The 19,151-nt window shown below is 39.7% G+C and overlaps 1 protein-coding gene across 1 annotated transcript in view; it reads left to right on the forward strand.

Moving 5' to 3' along the window:
* ddx47 (DEAD (Asp-Glu-Ala-Asp) box polypeptide 47) overlaps positions 1-19,151 on the forward strand; it is a 42,058-nt gene that overhangs the window by 18,223 nt on the left and 4,684 nt on the right. Inside the window, exons 4-7 of the mRNA XM_084328193.1 lie at positions 1,628-1,699; positions 2,646-2,764; positions 5,163-5,234; positions 6,187-6,303. Of these exons, the coding sequence (XP_084184319.1) occupies positions 1,628-1,699; positions 2,646-2,764; positions 5,163-5,234; positions 6,187-6,303 (380 nt within the window). The remainder of the gene's footprint in view (positions 1-1,627; positions 1,700-2,645; positions 2,765-5,162; positions 5,235-6,186; positions 6,304-19,151) is intronic.

Here is a 19,151-nt window from a genome sequence, read left to right on the forward strand (position 1 = left end):
AACAACACTTCCAGTTTCTGGGCTGGCTCCTTCTGGAAGCCAGGTCCGTTCAACTTCAGCTCAACATAGTTCACAACATTTATAATAATAGGGCCCCCTCTTATCTTACAAATTATTTTCAGTGGAACAGGGACATGCATACTAGGGCTGGGCGATATAACGATAACGATAAATATCGCGATATATTTTAATAATCGATATCGAATATCGAAATAAAATAAAAATCGAAAAATCGTTTTTTTTTTTTTTTTTTTTTTTAATATATAATTTTTTTTTTTACCTGCAACAGGGCAGTTTTAAAACCAGAGACAGTGGACAGACTTGTCTTTCTTGCCTGCAACTTAAAGTAATGGCTTTGCTTGTCCAAATGACAATACTGACCAAATTCAGATTTCTTTTTCTCTTGTCCATTTATTTTGTTGCTTTCTAATTTAAAATACATTTTGAAACCGTCTGTACACAGTAGGCTATGTGTGCTAGCAGAACTAGACTCCAGTCACGAGTCACAGTGCACATGTGCGGTGGTTTGTCCACCAAAAAAGCGCCAAAAGATCGAAAATAAACTAGCAGAGCCAGAACTGTTCAACTCCTCTGGAGCCACAGCCAGCAGAGAAGCCGGTTTACTTTAGCTTTTAAACCAGCTGCAGCCTGAGAACTGGAGTGTGAGGGGATGTAACACTAAAGATGGCGGCAATGACAGAATTGCTGCAAAATAAACATACATCTGTTGTTAAGATTTTTTTTTTTTTTTTTTTAATACTTATAACAATTCGATAATTATCGATATCGAGAAATAAAATAAAATTATCATATCGTTATCGCGATATGATTTTTTTCCATATCGCCCAGCCCTAATGCATACCCATAACACCAGAGCCACCATTGCCGACCTGCGTATTCCAAGGTTCAAAACAAATATGGGCAAATGTTCTTTTAAATTCTGGGGAGCCACAAATTGGAATTTGCTACCTTCACAGCTAAAATGCATCAGTAGCTGTGAAGATAGATTTTAAATTGCATGAAAGTGTTGTCTGATACATTGTTGTCTGTGGCTACGTTTGTACTGCATTTAAAATGTTCATGTCTATGCAGTTTGTCAAATTGTTATTTATGGTCATGTTTTGTATTGCTTGTCTGTCTGAGACCAAGGACCACAATGGAAATAAGTCTTGACTTTTTTGTGTAGCATCCTTGAAGTTTTTCTGTGCATAGAGACATTCTAAATTCCGTGCTTAGTAACGAAAATAGAACACTTTCTACGCATTATTGATAAATGAGGACCCAGGAGTCCAGTCCAGTGCATGTCCGAAAGGGGCTCTAGTATAACTTGATTTATTTTGGATTTAATGTTGGTGGGATGAATATTTGATTACCGGTATGTGACCAAGAAGGATGTTTTAGCTCAATCTTTGAACTTATTTATTGTGGTTATCAATAGCAACATACCACAATTTAAGTAGTTGACTATTAATGTAATTTACTTTGCATTCCTATTACTCCAGTTCATATTTGACATTTCTTTCTTCATCGTGTAATGGTGTAAATGATTGAAAATGCCCTTTTTGAATATGCAGCGTACTGTATGGTGTTTTGTGGTTATATCGATTTTCTTTTGTTTCTATTCCAGCTGTTATCGTAGGAGGAATTGATATGATGTCCCAGTCCCTGGTCCTGGCTAAAAAACCACACATTGTAATTGGTAAGACTACCTAACTTAGTCATAGTCTAACTTTGTCGATCAGTTGATCTTTATGTTCGAGTTATTTCCTGAATACATCTCTGGTAAGCACTACATTTATAGAGGTATAGACCTCGGATCATTATTGCATGTGGGAAACTAAATCAACTAATTGATTAGTCAACATGTCCTATGGCTATTAATCAACTAAGAAATTCTTTAGTCGAGGACAGTCCTAATAAATTCCAACTCAGTCACTCACAACTGTTTCAGCTTCCTAGTGAATGTGTCATTTTGAGTGTGTGTTAATGAATCCTAATTATTTTGTATCTGTAAACATGTAATTGCAAATTCAATGCATATGGAAAATAGGCAAAATCTCTGCTAGCATCTTTTTTAATTTCATGTACTGATGTGTATAATATATATGTATAATAGGGGTGGGATGATAAGAGTAACATACAATGCTGATATTTGGCCCTCGATCATGATACACTATATCTGTGATAATCAATATATACACGATATCTGTGTAACTGAAGAAGAAAAAATACCCATAAAAAGGCATAATTAAATAAATTATGCATTTATTCACAGAATTGACATGAAAGCTTATCAGATTATTTAGAGTCCATCACAAACTGGCCAATTGTACATGAAACAATGTACAACAAATTGCATAGTGCCTCTTTAACATACACTGATTGCAGCCTGATTATTATTAACTATTAATTATGTCCCCAACAGAAAGCTTTGTTACCATCTGCAATACAAATATATATACTTAATCTATTAAGAAAACATTTTCAGTCTGTTCACCTCATTCCAATAATTTTTATTGTAGTAAAATGGGATTGAAAAAAAAAGTATTCGAAAAGTAATATTGATACTTGGCATCTCGCAATGTATTGCTGTATTTTCTTTCCCCCAACCGCTAATGTATAATTTGGTTGTTGTGTGTTTGCAGCGACCCCTGGTCGACTCATTGACCACCTGGAGAACACAAAGGGCTTCAACCTCCGAGCTCTGAAGTTCCTGGTGATGGACGAGGCAGATCGAATCCTCAACATGGACTTTGAGACGGAGGTTCGCACTTCAAAGCTGCTTTCATGTTTGTTTACTTGACCTTTTGATATTAACACTTTCGCGGCCACTGGGATTCGTCTAATCTCACTCTATACGGCCAGCTTATCATAACAACCTTTCATTGTGCGTGAGGCTGTTTGTAGAGCTAAATCTATATTTTTTATTATTGCTATCTGTCCATTGTCATTGTCAATTGACACTGTCCCTTCAATATGCCTTAAATAAAGAATTTTTTCATCAATACGTTCCCATTTTATAGCGGTGTGAATATGAACTATATACCGTAATGTTCTGGGGTATTTCCTGGAAGGCGAGATACAGAGCGCTAAGCTAATAACGTTAAATCGAATGGCGTTTTGGCTATACACAAGCTAGAGCTAAAACTCAAAATGCATATTATCGGGGGCGGGGGACGTCGTTTCTGATTATTGATTACCAATAACGGCATTAGCCTCATACGTTGACCGGGTGGTTGGCTATCAAAGCAAGGCCCGATCGGGCTGTAATTTACGTGAAAAAGCTCTTACCGTGGGCCGGTTGGATCCCAAACAGGATTTCCCAGTTATCGATCGCCATCTGGTAGATCGATATGTCCATTGGCTGATGCTATATTCCTTTACTGCATACTGAATTCCGCGTTGCAAAAAGTATTCCGGGCGATCTGATGAAGGCATAGCTTCAGGCTAACAAAAAAGTCCACTCATGATAAAAAAAAAAACACCGGTCTGTAACAGGGAACACTGCATTATCGAGACAGTGCCCCTACGAGGATATGGCCGGTAATGCACTTTTCCGAATCCCAAGAGTAGGGTAAATCTGCAGTGCCGCTCGGTGACATTGAGTAGGATATTACAATGGAATAAATAGCCAAATAAAAAGCCAAAAGAACCTTACACGTGGTTGGCCCTCAAGCGTTGGATCCTAAACACGTATACATACGTTGGCCACGAATGTGTTAAAGGGAAAGTTCAGATATTATTTTTGTTTTATTTATTTATACATAAAATGGTATGACATACGGTACTTGCCAGTGAAGTAAATGATGCATAGCCATTAGCTTAAAAACCTACCTTTTTATCTGTTTCATTAAATGTTTTAACCTGTAGCACTTTGAGATTGTCAAATATAAAGTGCAATATAAATAAAATGCATTATTATTATTATTATTATTATTATTATTATTATTATTATTATTATAGCTTATTTACAGAGTCCTGAGAGTTGTGGCTGTCTTATGAGGGAGCTGGGTGACTTCAGACAGGCAGCACACAGGGACCGTTGACACACAATGTATTAAGCAACACCACAACATGCAAACAAAAGTTATAACTATCCACAACATATTACAACAGTCGTCTTGTGTTTCCAACACCTGATTCTTATCTCCTCTCTTTACAGAGTAAAACATTGCGACATAAAACGCATTTTCAAACAAATTAAGTTAATGTATACTTTATTGGTTTTGACACTAAAATAATTAAACCGTATATCCCTCCATCAAAGATGATGAACCTACACATTACGGTTTGGTTGCAATACTTGATTTTCACTGCAGCTACAATGTTGAAAAACCACAGTGGGACGTTACTCCTCAGAACTGGGGGGGAAATAATTGAAGGGACCAAAACCAAGCTTTGGTCTTTGTTTAACCTTGTGTTTGAAAGGATTATGTGAAAGATTTGCATAATAGAAATGACACACTCAAGGTCATGCTATATGATTGTTTACTGCCTTGTGTTTATTATCTACGTATGTTGTATAGGGCTGGGTATCGTTTGATTTGATACCGATACCAAAACTATTTCTTTCCAATAGTCACGTGTGCTGTCTGAACCATTCAGAGGCGTTGTTGTATTTTGTATGATTTTGGATTGTAGTTGAACAGAAGAAATGTTATATCTTTGAACAAACAAAATGCTTATTGGCTCACTGACGACTACTTGAGTATCGAAATTAGGGCTGAACGATTAATCGATTTTAATTTAGATTGTGTGTTGTGAAGTTTAGACTTCAGAGAGGGAGAGTAAAGTACAGAAAAAAGGTACCGTTGGGTACCAGTATCGATTCCCAGGTAAAAAGAAAAATGTTCAGGCTCGGTGTCCCGAACAGACCCACCGCGTAGGCCAGATGCAAGCCGCATTTTACAATAAACCTCTGTGGGGCTGCTTAAAAAAATATCTGTCAGAAAAATCGCAAATTCGATTATTTCCCAAAATCGTGCAGCCCTAATCGAAATTTGGTATCTAATGACCAAATTTCGAATGACACTGTCGTTCAATACCAAATTTTGATACCACAGTATTTTTCGATAATCTAGCAATTTGATCGATAAAAGTATACAATTTCGATACCCAGCTGTTGTGTCTAATAATGTTATGTCTGTTTATTCTCCTCCCAGGTGGATAAGATCCTCAAAGTGATCCCCAGAGAGAGACGCACCTACCTCTTCTCTGCCACCATGACTAAAAAGGTACACAAACTCTTTTGTATTTAGGCCCCTGTAGGTAGTGCCACTTATACCCTCTGTTACACCAGCACAGTGACTCAGGAATAACCCGTCAACTGTCTGTTGAAATGGCTCAGTGATTTGCCTAGGGATATGATATGCATGTAGGATATCATTTATTCCTTCTTCTGGTAGTTTACAATAGACTAACTAGACTTTTTATTGTATTTTTTATATATAAATACAAATCGCACCCTGGATCAGCTCAAATTGATTGCTCTGTTGTTGAAATCAGTTGAAAGCAGTTTGATCCAAGAAACGGTTATTCTGCCATGTTTTGTTCCCAAGGAGCATGGAGAAGTTGATTATTGCAATTTTTCTGGTTTCCCTCAGCTGAATCACAGTTGTATTTAGGACTGACTCGAATGCTTCGCGGCTTCAATCATGAATGCGTCAATGTTTCAGTCGTTGCCATGGCAATCGATGACAAAATCACTATTCAAATGCTTAGTAGTTGTTGTTTTTGTTGTTGTTGTTTTTTATACCACTCCAAATTAGCTTACATCATCATACGAAATCGCTTATAGAAATAATAATCCAGTATTGTTTTGACAAGTTAATTTAGCCATGACAACTTTCAGTAAACCCATCTTCCTTTATACTGTAGCTTTCAGTTTACCCACTCCTGAAGCTTCGAAACTCAAACATTTTAATCAGGTCAGCCCTAGTTCTATTCATATTTAGAGAGATGTGCAAAAAGTGACTTGTTGACTTGAGCTTTATGCTTCCGTGGGTGCCGTCATGCCCACAAGCTACTAATCTGAAGGGAGCGAAGCAATGTCAAGCGATTAGTTTCTAGGGCTGGAGACTTTCCCGGTGGTTCCTTGATGTCAACTGAGCCGGCTCTCGGTTCAGACTGAATGTCCTTCATGAAACGACTCAATCTCATGTTTATTTTGGGGGTTTGTTGTCACAGGTCCAGAAGCTCCAGAGAGCAGCTCTTAAAGACCCAGTGAAATGTGCCGTATCCACCAAATATGCCACAGTGGACAAACTACAGCAACACTACATCTTCATACCGTCCAAGTACAAGGTAGGGTCCAAGGGACAGTTACAGAAATAACCAGCGCTCACAGAACTGTCCTTTTAGTTTATTTGGACACAATGTACGCATTTCAGCTATAAGCCCCTTCAGCTGAGGAAGCTCTGCCAGTAACTAAGAGCCTGTCTAGACTGTGTGCACCCGGTAAGAAGCTATAGAAAAAGTTACAAGGGTTACACATTCTCATTTGATGTTGAAAGGAGGATTGTGTCATCTCAAACAGTTTCTGCGGGGTCTTAACCTGTTACGCTGTAGGGTCCCCTTTTTTTTTATTATCATAAATCGATCAATACAGACCGTATTAATTAATGTTGTGTTTCTTTTTCAAATGTAGCCAAGAGTAAAGACCTTAACCCTATCAAAACAGCAGTCAAAGTGTATATTTTCAGCACTACGTTTGTTTACCGATGTTTTTAAGATTTACCGCTAATTCTGATCATATATTTTTTTGTATTCAGCACAAAATCAAGACAGTACAGATATGCAGATATACTTTACACCTCGTTCTCAATTAACATCATGTCTGTACTGTATCATTAAGAGACAGATATGCTTGGGGAAGGGCCGTGGGGGAAACATACTTTTATTTATTTATTTTTTAAACAGGTAAACCAGAATATACATGTGTGGATCAAACAATTTAAAAAAGAAAATGACTAAAATGGGGAATAAGATAGAAAATAATAAGATGACTTCCGGAATAGCCCGTCTATGGAGTAGTCGCATGTGACAGAACTGCTCACCCGTTTTTTTTATTTTCGTTTTAAAAACATATTTATATATCACCAATGCGTTTAAATTAGACTCGTATATCAACTGAGATTATCAACTAACTATATTGACTGAAATATTCATGATGCCAGCGAAGAAAGATAACTCAAAACCAAATCCAAAGTCAAGTTCAGAGGACCCGCCTATGGCTGCGGGATTCGTGCGTAACAGAGCAGAGGACATTGACGAGATGGCCTCCTCCTCAACCGCTATAAACACCTCCGCAGATACAGAACATATCATCCGGGAAATGAAAAGAATGGAGAAAACAATAACCGAAAGAATAATAACCGATATAGCCGAAAAGGTAGATGCTATTAAAGTATCTATCGAATGCAATATCGAAGCGCTGAGGGTGGCTGCCGACGCACATATTAAGCGCACCGTAGCACTGGAAACTGGTTTGGAAGAACACCAACAGAATTTCGGTCTGATCTACAAAGACATAGCTGAGATCAACGAGAAGCTAACGGCTGAGATGAAGGGAAACTACAAAGAACACAAAACGGATCTCAACAATATAACGGCTGAGCTTAAACGAATCAATGAAGAACAAAAAGCTAAAATATTCAAGATGCAATATCAAAATCGCAAGCTGACTATTCGTATAATCGGACTGGACGAGTCGGTGAGCTGCACACATCCTGAAGCGTTCGCGACAGAATTACAGAAAATCCTGGGACCAACTATCCTTCCTAGGGTACCTGAGGTGGATCAATGCTACAGATTGGGGACCCGATCCAACGACAATAACGGCAGACCTAGAGTGATCATGGTTGTCCTACGTCAAGTCAGAATAAAATAAATGATCATTCGGGAGACGCGCAGGACGAAAGGCAATCTGAAATACAAGGATGTGTCAATATACTTCTTTGAAGATTATTGTCGGGAAGTGGTGGCCTTGCAGGCCAAGTACAAGACGGTGATGTCTCAACTCTATTTGGGGAAACACACTCCCACATTGATGTACCCTGCAAGACTTCGTATCGTCGAGAAACAAGGAGAAAGGGTTTTCCTCAACTCGCCTGAAGATGCTGACAAATATATGGCAGCACAACGTGCAGGATAGTTTATATACAGCCTTTTAATCTTTGTTAGGCATGGACACCATATCGTATAAACTTTAATGAACCGCTGATTTGGGACAGAGACCTACGAGCTCAGAGTTATTGAATGTTTTCCCCGTTGGACTTTTATTATTGCGGACATATTGGACTTAAAATTGGAACGATACAGAGAAGATGAGCATGACGAAAGGATGACAAGCAAATTCATGAAGCGGTCCTTATTTTAATAGTATGGATTTCTAACAACATTCTGGAACATACTGGAACATTCTGGCACTGTAAAAACGACATATTGGAATAATCTAGAACATTTAAAACATTCTTTGATATATGGAACATTCTGGAATAACAGCAATATGTGGCCAGACATACCAATAGTATCTAGCTGCAGAACCACAGCACCAGCCAGAAGACCTCCGGGGGAATAACATTCTTCACAACAGATCATCGCCCACCCCTGGCCAGGGGAAATGCTGCATATACGTATTTAAAAACTGGTCTTTATTAATTGGAAATATTTCCACTACTTCTCCACTTTATACTCTAGGTGTTTAAGCATAGCAAAGCTCTTTCAAGATCTAAGTAAATTTTCTCTTTCTTTCTTTTCTCTTATTTTTTGAGGTTCTCTATTGAGTTCAATACCTCTCTATTATTCGTGGGTTGCTATAACTTACACAAGTTCTTATAAAATATAAGTGATTATGGTATGATAATTGAAGCTCATTTTTAGTCTTTAGTTTTATTTTATTTTCATTTTTATTTAACGGGAGAGTGGCCAAGCCACAGTTGACATTCTACGTATGGTAGAATTTAGAATGTTAGATCCTATGGAATACATAGGAAAGTTAAGGATAAATGGCTCATTCTGGGCTAACTGGTGGTGTAGGGGAGGGAGTTATACGCGAAGGTTGTGTCTATGGAACACAGTCCTGTACGACTCTCTGAGGGAGGGGGATATAGGGGTTTATTTGTATATATGTATGTTTTTATGCTCGGCTCTCAACGGGACCTCAATAGTAGGATGTATATCCATTGTGAATTCGCACTCCAGAAGCATTACCAACACAACAACATGTATAGATTATGGCTAGTTTGAATATAATGATCTGGAATACTGGGGGAATAAATAATCAACATAAACGCAAAAGCGTGCTCACACTGATGAAAAACAAACGGGTTGACGTGGCTCTTCTAAGCGAAACGCACATTTTAGTGGAAGACAAAGCTACGTTAGCGGACAACATATACCATTAAGGCGTCTACATGCTACAGCAACTTCAAAGCAACTTCAACACAACATCAGCGCGATTTCAGCGCGGTTGTTTTAGAGGGTCTTGTAGACTGTGTTGTGAGGATGTTGCGTACCTTTCACCCAAATCTAACCTAAACAACCGTTGCGTTGATATTGCGTAGCAGTGATTGGTTGGTTAGCGAATGGGGGCGGGGCTGTCATATAATAATATTGGTCCCGCAGAGAATACCATCCTCCATTGTTGTAGCCAGCCAGCTAGCGTTGAACTTGATGCTATTCAATGCTCTATCATACCCAACTAACATTAATGCCATTCAGAATTTATTAACATAGCTACAACAACACACAGTAACGTTAATATAATTACATGCATCATTGTTTACAATGAACGGACGGTGGGGCAGTTCGAAAGGACTGGACACGGACTAGTTGTATATTAATTTAATATAATAACAGGTAGTTCGAGCTGCATTTTCGTGCCTACAACCACAGCCACAGGGATATATCCAGCTTTGACGAGCTCTCTCTCCTCCTGCCGATTAAATTCAGCAGCTCTTCCTCGACCTCGAGTGCCTGTAGCTGCCAGCTAACGTTAAAACTAACCTAAAGTTACACAAGCAGAATACATCACAAATACTTCCGGTCGGGGGATTTCAAAATAAAAGGGCGATGTCTAAAAGCACCGGAAATACGTTTATTTTGTACATTATCTAACCTTAACACGAACCTAAACTAACTTTAGTTAAACTAACTTTGCGCGTCGATGTTGCAGAAGCATAAAGGCAGAGTGTCTAAAACACTGTTGCTTTGTCGATGTTGTGGTGCAGTTGCTTTGAAGTTGCTGTAGCATGCAGAGGCCTTCAGTCACTCTTCCTTTGGAACGAGAACCCGTGGAGTTGCTATAGTCGTGAAACGGAAGTTGAATATTGAATTGAAGGGAGTATGGTCTGATGCAGTAGGTCGGATAACCATAGCTAAAATTGTATACAGGAATAGGAAAATAGCGTTGATGGAGGTATATGCTCCAAATTTGTACGAAGCTAACTTCTACACTACACTTACCAGAACAATGTTAAACCTTCCTGAATACTCATTTATAATTGGCGTGGATTTTAATGCCATTTGGGATCCTGGGATGGATAAATCTTATCCCACCTTTTCCAACGAACAGAAAAAATCATCTAATGCGTTAAAGGATTGGTCGAAGAATACAGGTGTAAATGATCTATGGCGATCACTCAACCCCACGACCCGGAAGTACTCTTGTCGATCTGCAAGACATAACACACTTTCCCGAATAGATTATGTTTTTGCATCCCTGAGACTATTTGATAACTATGACGTGGAAATGGTACCCAATGCACTATCAGATCACGTGTTATTTACTCCTAAAAGGATCATTTGGTATACTGTCATCCCGAGCCCCAAGATGGCGATTTAACTCGATATTGCTGAATAACAAGGAATTCATTACACAAGTCAAAGAAGCTCTTTCTGTATTCCTACTGGAGAATGCTAAATCGGTACAGGACCCCAGAATATTATGGATGTCGGTAAAGGGATTGATCAAGGATTTTACCGGGTACTTTTCCTCCAAAATACGCAAGAATCGTTGCTTAAAACTGGCAAAGCTGGAAACGCTTTACTCTACGTTATTTTCCTCCTTACAATACAACTACTCTGTTCGATTGGAAACTCAAATTAATGTATTAAAAAAAGAGATTAATGCCATTTATAAACAACAATCTGAAGTACAAATACGTAGCACAAGACAACAGCACTACTTTCAAGGTTCTAAACCAAGTCACCTACTAGCTATGCGGTTAAGAGTCAACGCAAAATTTGCAGATATAACTACCATTAAAGCACAAGGACTTGTTACAGACCCTAAAAAAATCAACGAGACATTCAAAGAGTTCTACTCCAACTTGTATAAATCAGAAACGACCTTCGATCAAAAAAAAATGTACACATATCTTAATCAAATTACCTCCCTAAACTATCAGAGGATGACGCTAAACAGTTAGAAACACCCATCACACTAGATGAACTTAAGGAGGCCATATCTGAAATGCAAAGTGGCAGGGCCCCTGGAAGAGACGGTATCCCACCAGAAATCTATCTCTCATGTTGGGACGTAATTGGACCCCTATTACTTAATATGATTTTATATTCAATCAAGGAGGGGAACTTCCATAAGAACGACAATATTGCACTCATAACAGTCCTCCTTAAAAAAGACAAAGACCCCACCGATTGCGGTAGTTATAGACCCTTAAGCCTCCTCGGAACCGATATCAAGCTGTACTCCAAGGTATTAGCCATCAGACTTCAAAAACATATGACGTCTTTAGTTCATCCTGATCAGACTGGCTTCATAAGAGGCCGCTTGATCACGGATAATATAAGACGGTTACTACATGTACTAGATGCCAGCAAGGATGACACCACACCTAAGGCGATGCTGTCCCTGGATGCGATGAAAGCTTTTGATAGGTTGGAATGGTCTTATCTATGGGCAGTATTAGAAAGGATGGGGTTAGGAAAAGGATTCATTGATATGATTAAAGTATTATACAAAGACCCATCGCTCGGCCATGATTACAACAGGTATAATCACCTCCGAAATCTTTCCGGTATCACGCTCTTCTAGACAGGGTTGCCCTCTTAGTCCCTGACTATTCGATTTATCATTAGAGCCTTTAGCACAATATATAAAATAATCCCAATCCATAGAACCAATCGCAATCAAGGGCACACAACATAAAATTAGTTTATATGCGGACGACGTAATACTGTTCATGCAAAACCCTAACACCTCAATGCCTCATCTTCTCAAGTTGATTGATGAATTTGGCAATCTATCGGGATTTAGGATAAATTGGCCAAAGTCGGCTTTCCTTCCACTTAATGCCCTTGCAAAAAATACATTCCTTCCAGAAGAAATACCAATGGTTAAACACTTCAGATGTTTGGGAGTTGAAGTATTCCCTACTATAAGCCAAACGGTGAAGTACAATTACATAAAAATCCAAGATAAGATCAAATACGACTTTGACAGGTGGTCAAAACTTAAAAACTCAGTACAGGCACGGGTAATACGGGTATCAATAGTTAAGATGGATGTCCTACCTAGAATCAACTTCATTAGCTCAATGCTACCGTTACCCCCTCCAGATGGTTACTGGAAAAAATTACACTCTACCGCATACAAATTTATTTGGAATAACAAACCTCCACGTATAAAAAGATCCACCGCACAGAGAAACAAAGCCGACGGAGGTATGGCATTTCCAGATTTCTACCACTATTTTAAGGCGTACACTTTAAGACCACTGACGATTCCCAAGCATCAGTATCCTGGAGAAATTTTGAAGTAAATATAGTAGCACCACATAGACTGCAGGACATAGTATACACCAAATGATCAATTAAGCAATGCGAATTGAAATTTGGCCCCATTATTACTCATGCGATCCGGATATGGCGTGAAACACAAAAAAAATATTCTAACCCACATAAATGGCATACATTTACATTTACATTTAGTCATTTAGCTGACGCTTTTATCCAAAGCGACTTACAAGTTCTGTACGACAAGCCATCAGGAAGAGCACAACTCTATCAGCTGAGTAACAATGTTCATCAAAGTGTTGAGTGCTACAGTGTAGGTTAGTTTATTAGGACAAGTGCATGACAGTATGGTTAGTTAGGGTTAGATTTTTTTTTTTTTTTTTTTTTTTTAATTCAGATAATGGTTGAAGAAGTGAGTCTTTAGTCGACGGCGAAAGATTGGACGTGTTTCGGCTGTCCTAACTGGGGTGGGTAGTTCATTCCACCATTGTGGGGCAAGGACTGAGAATAGGCGACTTCTCTTTGATGACCCTCCCGGAGCTTGGATAGGAGTAGGTCTGAGGCGGCCAGAAGATGCAGAGCGTAGGGGTCTTGAGGGTGTGTAGTTAGAGACCATTGACCGGAGGTAGGCGGGAGCAGTTCCCTTTGCCGCACGGTATGCTAGGTCATAGTCACACTCCCCTATTCAATAACAATGCACTCCTGATTGGAAAACGACCTATAAGATACCCTAAATGGGAAAAGCAGGGCATACACACATTAGGAGATGTTTTCAACAAACTGGGTTTTTGTAGATATGAAGAAATACATACAAAATTTTATCTCACCAGATCCACATACTATTTTTACGCACAGTTATTGGTATGTTTGAAGGCTCATGGAGTCCCATTAAGGATACCACAGATACCACAAATTCTTCTATGAAATAATACATTTATTTAAATAGTGATTTCATTGGATGTGTACTGTTAATTAATGCTTGTATATCTAAATTTATGTTATGTTATGTTTATGTGTATGTTTATAAAAAAAAAAAAAAAAATTATAATAATAAGATGAACATAAATAATACAGTGCCTTTATAATAGCCCTATACGCTCTACAAGCCCACTTTCTATCGAACTGTTCACCTTGCAACCTGATCAGATGAGTCATCCTCTCCATGTCCTGAATTCCTTTAACTTTGTTTAGCCATTGGTTATGTGTTGGGGACTGGGCTTTAACCAATTAATTGTGATCATTTTCTTGGCAGCAGTTAACAGTATTTGAAGAAGATACACACTTTTCCTTCCCTCAATGCCCTCCGGTATGACTCAGAGGATGGCAGTTTTGAAATCTTGTGGGATGTCCATGTCGAATACTTTTTTTACATCCCTGAATACATCATCCCAGATGTGACATAATTTTGGGCATGTCCAGAAAATGTCTGTATGGTTACCTATTTGTTCACCACATCCCCTCCAGCATTCGCTTGTGGGAGTCGTACCTGCTTTAGCAGTCAATAAGGGGGTCTTGAAAAACCTACTAATGACCTTCCATTTATATTCTCTCCAGGAATTAGAATTAGAACTTCAATTTAATAATGTATAGCGTGTCGTTGGGGTTCATTGATATTAGGTTTTGATATAATTTTGAAAGAATCTTTTGTATTGAAGCATCAATTTGGATATTAGCTATAAAGCGCTTTATTGCAGAAGGGTGTCGAATTTTGTCCCAATCTTCCTGGGTTTCAAAAAAAAAAAAAAAAAAAGCCTTAATTGGAGACATCTGAAAAGATGTCTCCAAAATGCTATCTCTTTTATCGTAAAACCGAGAGGAAATGACTAAATCCAGATTTAGACACTGCCATTGGAAATAGGAGCTTTTTCCCTATCCATACATAGATGTATGATTTGGCCATAATAAGGTCAAGGTCAAATATGAATTTATAATTAAAATGGATTATAATTTATTACTGTATCTACAAATCCGTCTGTTTAATAATCTTCTCTTTATTCATTTGCTTAGATTTTTTTCAATATTTTCATGGTATTGTTCACCAGCAAATATGCAAAAATATACATAATTTATATTCTCCTTTGTTTCATCACAATTTACTCGAGCCTAGTAACGGAGACAATATTTCTGACACTGGGAATACATACCACCAGGTCCCTAGATGTTCCTAGATACCAAGAACATGCAAATTTACCTTGTAGAAGTGGAGCAATCTTCCATTTACTTGGACATGTACATTTTTTATTTATTTTATTTTATTTATCCTTTAGGTGGAATTTCTAAAAATAGGGCTACAGCTTAACTTAAAGCCTTACATTTAATAATCAGAACTGTATCTTGTTTAAATGTGTTTGGGGGGAGATGTCCCGGCTGCAGTAAGCAGTGCAGGTAATAGTCAGTTCCCTCCCAACAATTTTAATTAAATGACTTCTTTCATTGTAATTGTCCTTCATACTTTTTTGACAGTATGGGTATGACATTTTTATTTATGAAATAAATGGGTATGCAATTCCATTCAAAGTGGTCTTAAAAAGTCTTAAATCTAACCTGCAGGGAACCTTGTCAAACCTGCTGTCGCAGGTAGAGCCGATCTTCATCATGGGTTAAAAATCAAGAGCTTGGTAACTCTTGGACACTTTAAATTCATGATTTTTACCACCAGGGAGGGAGAGATCACCATCCCCCTCCCTCTTCTCTGTCTCTCCACTTGCTCTTCCACAACCCCACCTCTCTGTGTGTAATCATTTTATAAATACAATATAGAATTGGTGCTGAACCATACAATTAATTTGACAAACCAAAGAGATTTAATTAACAAACATCCTACCCTAAACGCACACAATTGTTAGGTGGTAGCAGTGTATTGGGTTTTGTGTGTTCGTTCACTCAAACTTGTGAGTGTGGCCCTCCTTTACAATGACGTGGCGATCACATGGTCAAAACATACCAGTTGACACTAGAGTTGTTCCAATACCGATACTAGTATCGAAAATGCCGCCGATACTGCCTAAAATGCTGGTATCGGCGAGTACCCTCTAATTCTGCGCTCCGATACCATATGACGTAATTTATCAACAACACTGCGGTCTGCTGAGTGAGCATTATAAAACAAACGTGTTTTTAACCGACCGTGAATTAAAGTGTCAATGCCATTTGTCATTTTAACAGCAGATACTTTCCAGATACTTTGCCATCGTCCCGACAGAGCGCTGTTGACGGGGAGCTCTGATGGGTTCGCTTGGTGGTGTTACTTATTAGCATTGAACAGCTAACCGAAAGCTAGTGTTAACTAACGTTAAAGATGGGCGGCCAGGTGGTGCAGTGGGCAAGGCACTCACCACCAATGCTGGAGACGCTGGGTTCGCGTGTTCGATCCCAGCTCTCCACATTGTTTTCAGTTTGGCTGGTCGTCCGTACTAATACAATTGGCAGTATTCGAGGGTGGGAAAGCTGATGGGTGGGTCCTGGGCGTTGTAAACAGAAAAAATACTCCTACAGTTCGGTCGGGGCGCCTGCTCAGCGAAGGAAGGATCTGGAGGGAGGTAGTGTGACCTTCCACACGTTACACTCTCCCAGTGAGAATCTGAGCTGCCAGGCTGGCTGCCGGCTGGCTGCGCATGTGTCGGAGGATAGCATGTGATAGTCTCCGGCCTCCCGGACCAACAGTAGGGGGGGTGCGCAACAACCAGGAAGGGAGTTGGGAATTGGCATAACGACTAACAGTGGGATGGGAGAAAAATCGGAAAAAGAGGAGGGCGAAAAAAGATAGGTAAACTTTAACGTTACCTTGGCTAAAGTTGGGGCTATTCATAATCCAGCAATAATGGCTACAGACCTGCAAGCAAAGTACAGCAAGTTGGCAAAGGAGTATTCCAAGTTAAATCACATTTTCACCAGTAACGTTACAGTCTTTCCATCTACCGGTAGCTCATGCTAGCTAACCTAACGTTGACGTTAGCTCACGTTAACGTTGTCACTGATCGACCACCTTGCGTACACAATTAATGACATGTTGCGGACAGCCATATCGGTGACAATGTTTAGCTTTTAGTGCCAAATGATAAGAGTCTGAGGCGGAGTCTCAAAAGAGAATGTTTAATATTTATTGTGCAAAAATCACAACAACAGAGCCTCTGGTACTACAGTAGTTAACCTAAACGGAGCCTTGTGGAAGCAAGTGCAGCAACGAATAATGTCCGTGTGGAACTAATGTGCCAACAACCTTTCCGTGGGTGAACTCATTGAGATAGTTTTCAATTACTGATACTAATCTATACAATCACCTGTTGTTGAATAAATACCATTACTTTATAGTTATTACTAAAAAACAGTATATATAAAACAGTAGCTGTATAAAAGCAATTAAATAAAAACCTAGTGGCAAGAGGAAACATCAGGGATATCCTGACACAACTTGTATTTATTCTTACCCTGCCTACTCTTTTACACTGCCTATCAAATTCATGTATCGGTTATTGCACTTTTTACTTCTTACTGATGACTATTTTTAAACTGAATCATTTTAAACTATTCTTATTATTTGCTATGCTCGCTCATGCCTGTATTTTTTATGTCCGTCGGTTATTGCACTTTTTAATTACTGAATAGAGAGCCTATTAGGATGCTAGATCCTAATGTGAAACACTATGCTTATGGCAGATCAATCAGCATGGATTTACATTTACATTTACATTTAGTCATTTAGCTGACGCTTTTATCCAAAGCGACTTACAAGTTCTGTGCGACAAGACAGCAAGAAGGGTATAACTCTATCAGCTGAGTAACAATGTTCATCAAAGTGTTGCGTGTTACAGTGTAGGTTAGTTTATTAGGACAAGTGCATGACATTAAGGTTAGTCGGGGTTAGATTTTTTTTTTTTTTTTTTTTTTTTATCATTTCAGATAATGGTTGAAGAAGTGAGTCTTTAGTCGACGGCGAAAGATTGGACGGGATTCGGCTGTCCTAACTGGGATGGGTAGTTCATTCCACCATTGTGGGGCAAGGACTGAGAATAGGCGGCTTCTCTTTGATGACCCTCCGGGAGCTTGGATAGGAGTAGATCTGAGGCGGCCAGAAGACGCAGAGCGTAGGGGTCTTGAGGGTGTGTAGTTAGAGACCATTGACCGGAGGTAGGCGGGAGCGGTTCCCTTTGCCGCACGGTATGCTAGGTCGAGGGCCTTGAAGCGGATACGTGCAGCAATGGGGAGCCAGTGCAGGTCCCTAAGAAGTGGGGTGACATGGGCTGACTTCGGTAGGTTTGAGATCAGGCGGGCCGCTGCATTTTGAATGAGTTGAAGAGGCTTGGTGGCAGTGGCCGGGAGGCCAGCTAGCAGTGCGTTGCAGTAGTCGAGGCGGGAGATGACTGTTGATTGGACGAGGAGTTGGGTGGCTTCTTTTGTCAGGAAGGGGCGTATCCTTCTGACGTTGCTCAGGAGGAATCTGCAGGTTCTGGTTGTCGCTGCGATGTGAGCAGAGAAGTTCAACTGGTCGTCGAGGACAACACCAAGGTTCTTGGCGGTCGGCGACGCGGTCACAGCTGCATTCTCGACTGTGATGGAGAGGTCGGTCAGGGGGGAGGATTTGGCCGGCAGGTGGAGCAATTCTGTTTTGCTTAGGTTCAGTTTGAGGTGGTTGGTCGTCATCCAGGCGGAGATGTCGGACAGACAGGCCGAGATCCGCTCAGAGACGTGGATATCTGAGGGAGGGAAGGAGAGGAAGAGTTGAGTATCATCGGCATAACAATGATATGAGAAGCCATGAGATGTGATAATGTTACCCAGTGATTTAGTGTAGAGGGAGAAGAGAAGGGGTCCTAGGACCGAGCCCTGGGGGACACCCGTCCGGAGGGGGCGGGTGGCCGACAGAGTCCCTCTCCATGACACTTGGTAGGAGCGGTCATTGAGGTATGATGTCAGCCATGTCAGCGCAGATCCAGCCACTCCCATTCCTGCGAGGGCCGCGAGGAGGATCTGATGGTTGACTGTGTCGAAGGCTGCAGATAGATCTAGGAGAATCAGGACAGAGGAGAGGCCTTTCGCTTTTGCTAAGTGAAGTGCCTCTGTGACCGCAATGAGGGCTGTCTGTAAACTTTAATACATGGCAGTTTGGTTTGTTAGAACAGACTGTAATCTTATGCTTATGGCAGATCAATCAGCATGGATTGTCTGTAAACTTTAATACATGGCAGTTTGGTTTGTTAGAACAGACTGTAATCTTCACTTGCTTATGGCAGATCAATCAGCATGGATTGTCTGTAAACTTTCACTTGCTTATGGAAGATCAATCAGCATGGATTGTCTGTAAACTTTATGCATTGTTGTCAATTGCCATATCTTGCTATGCTCGCTCATGCCTGTATTTTTTATGTCCGTTCTATTTTATAATTTTTATTTTATTT

Source organism: Notolepis coatsorum (genome assembly GCF_963971535.1).
Source record: "Notolepis coatsorum genome assembly, chromosome: 14".
NCBI lineage: Eukaryota > Metazoa > Chordata > Actinopteri > Aulopiformes > Paralepididae > Notolepis > Notolepis coatsorum.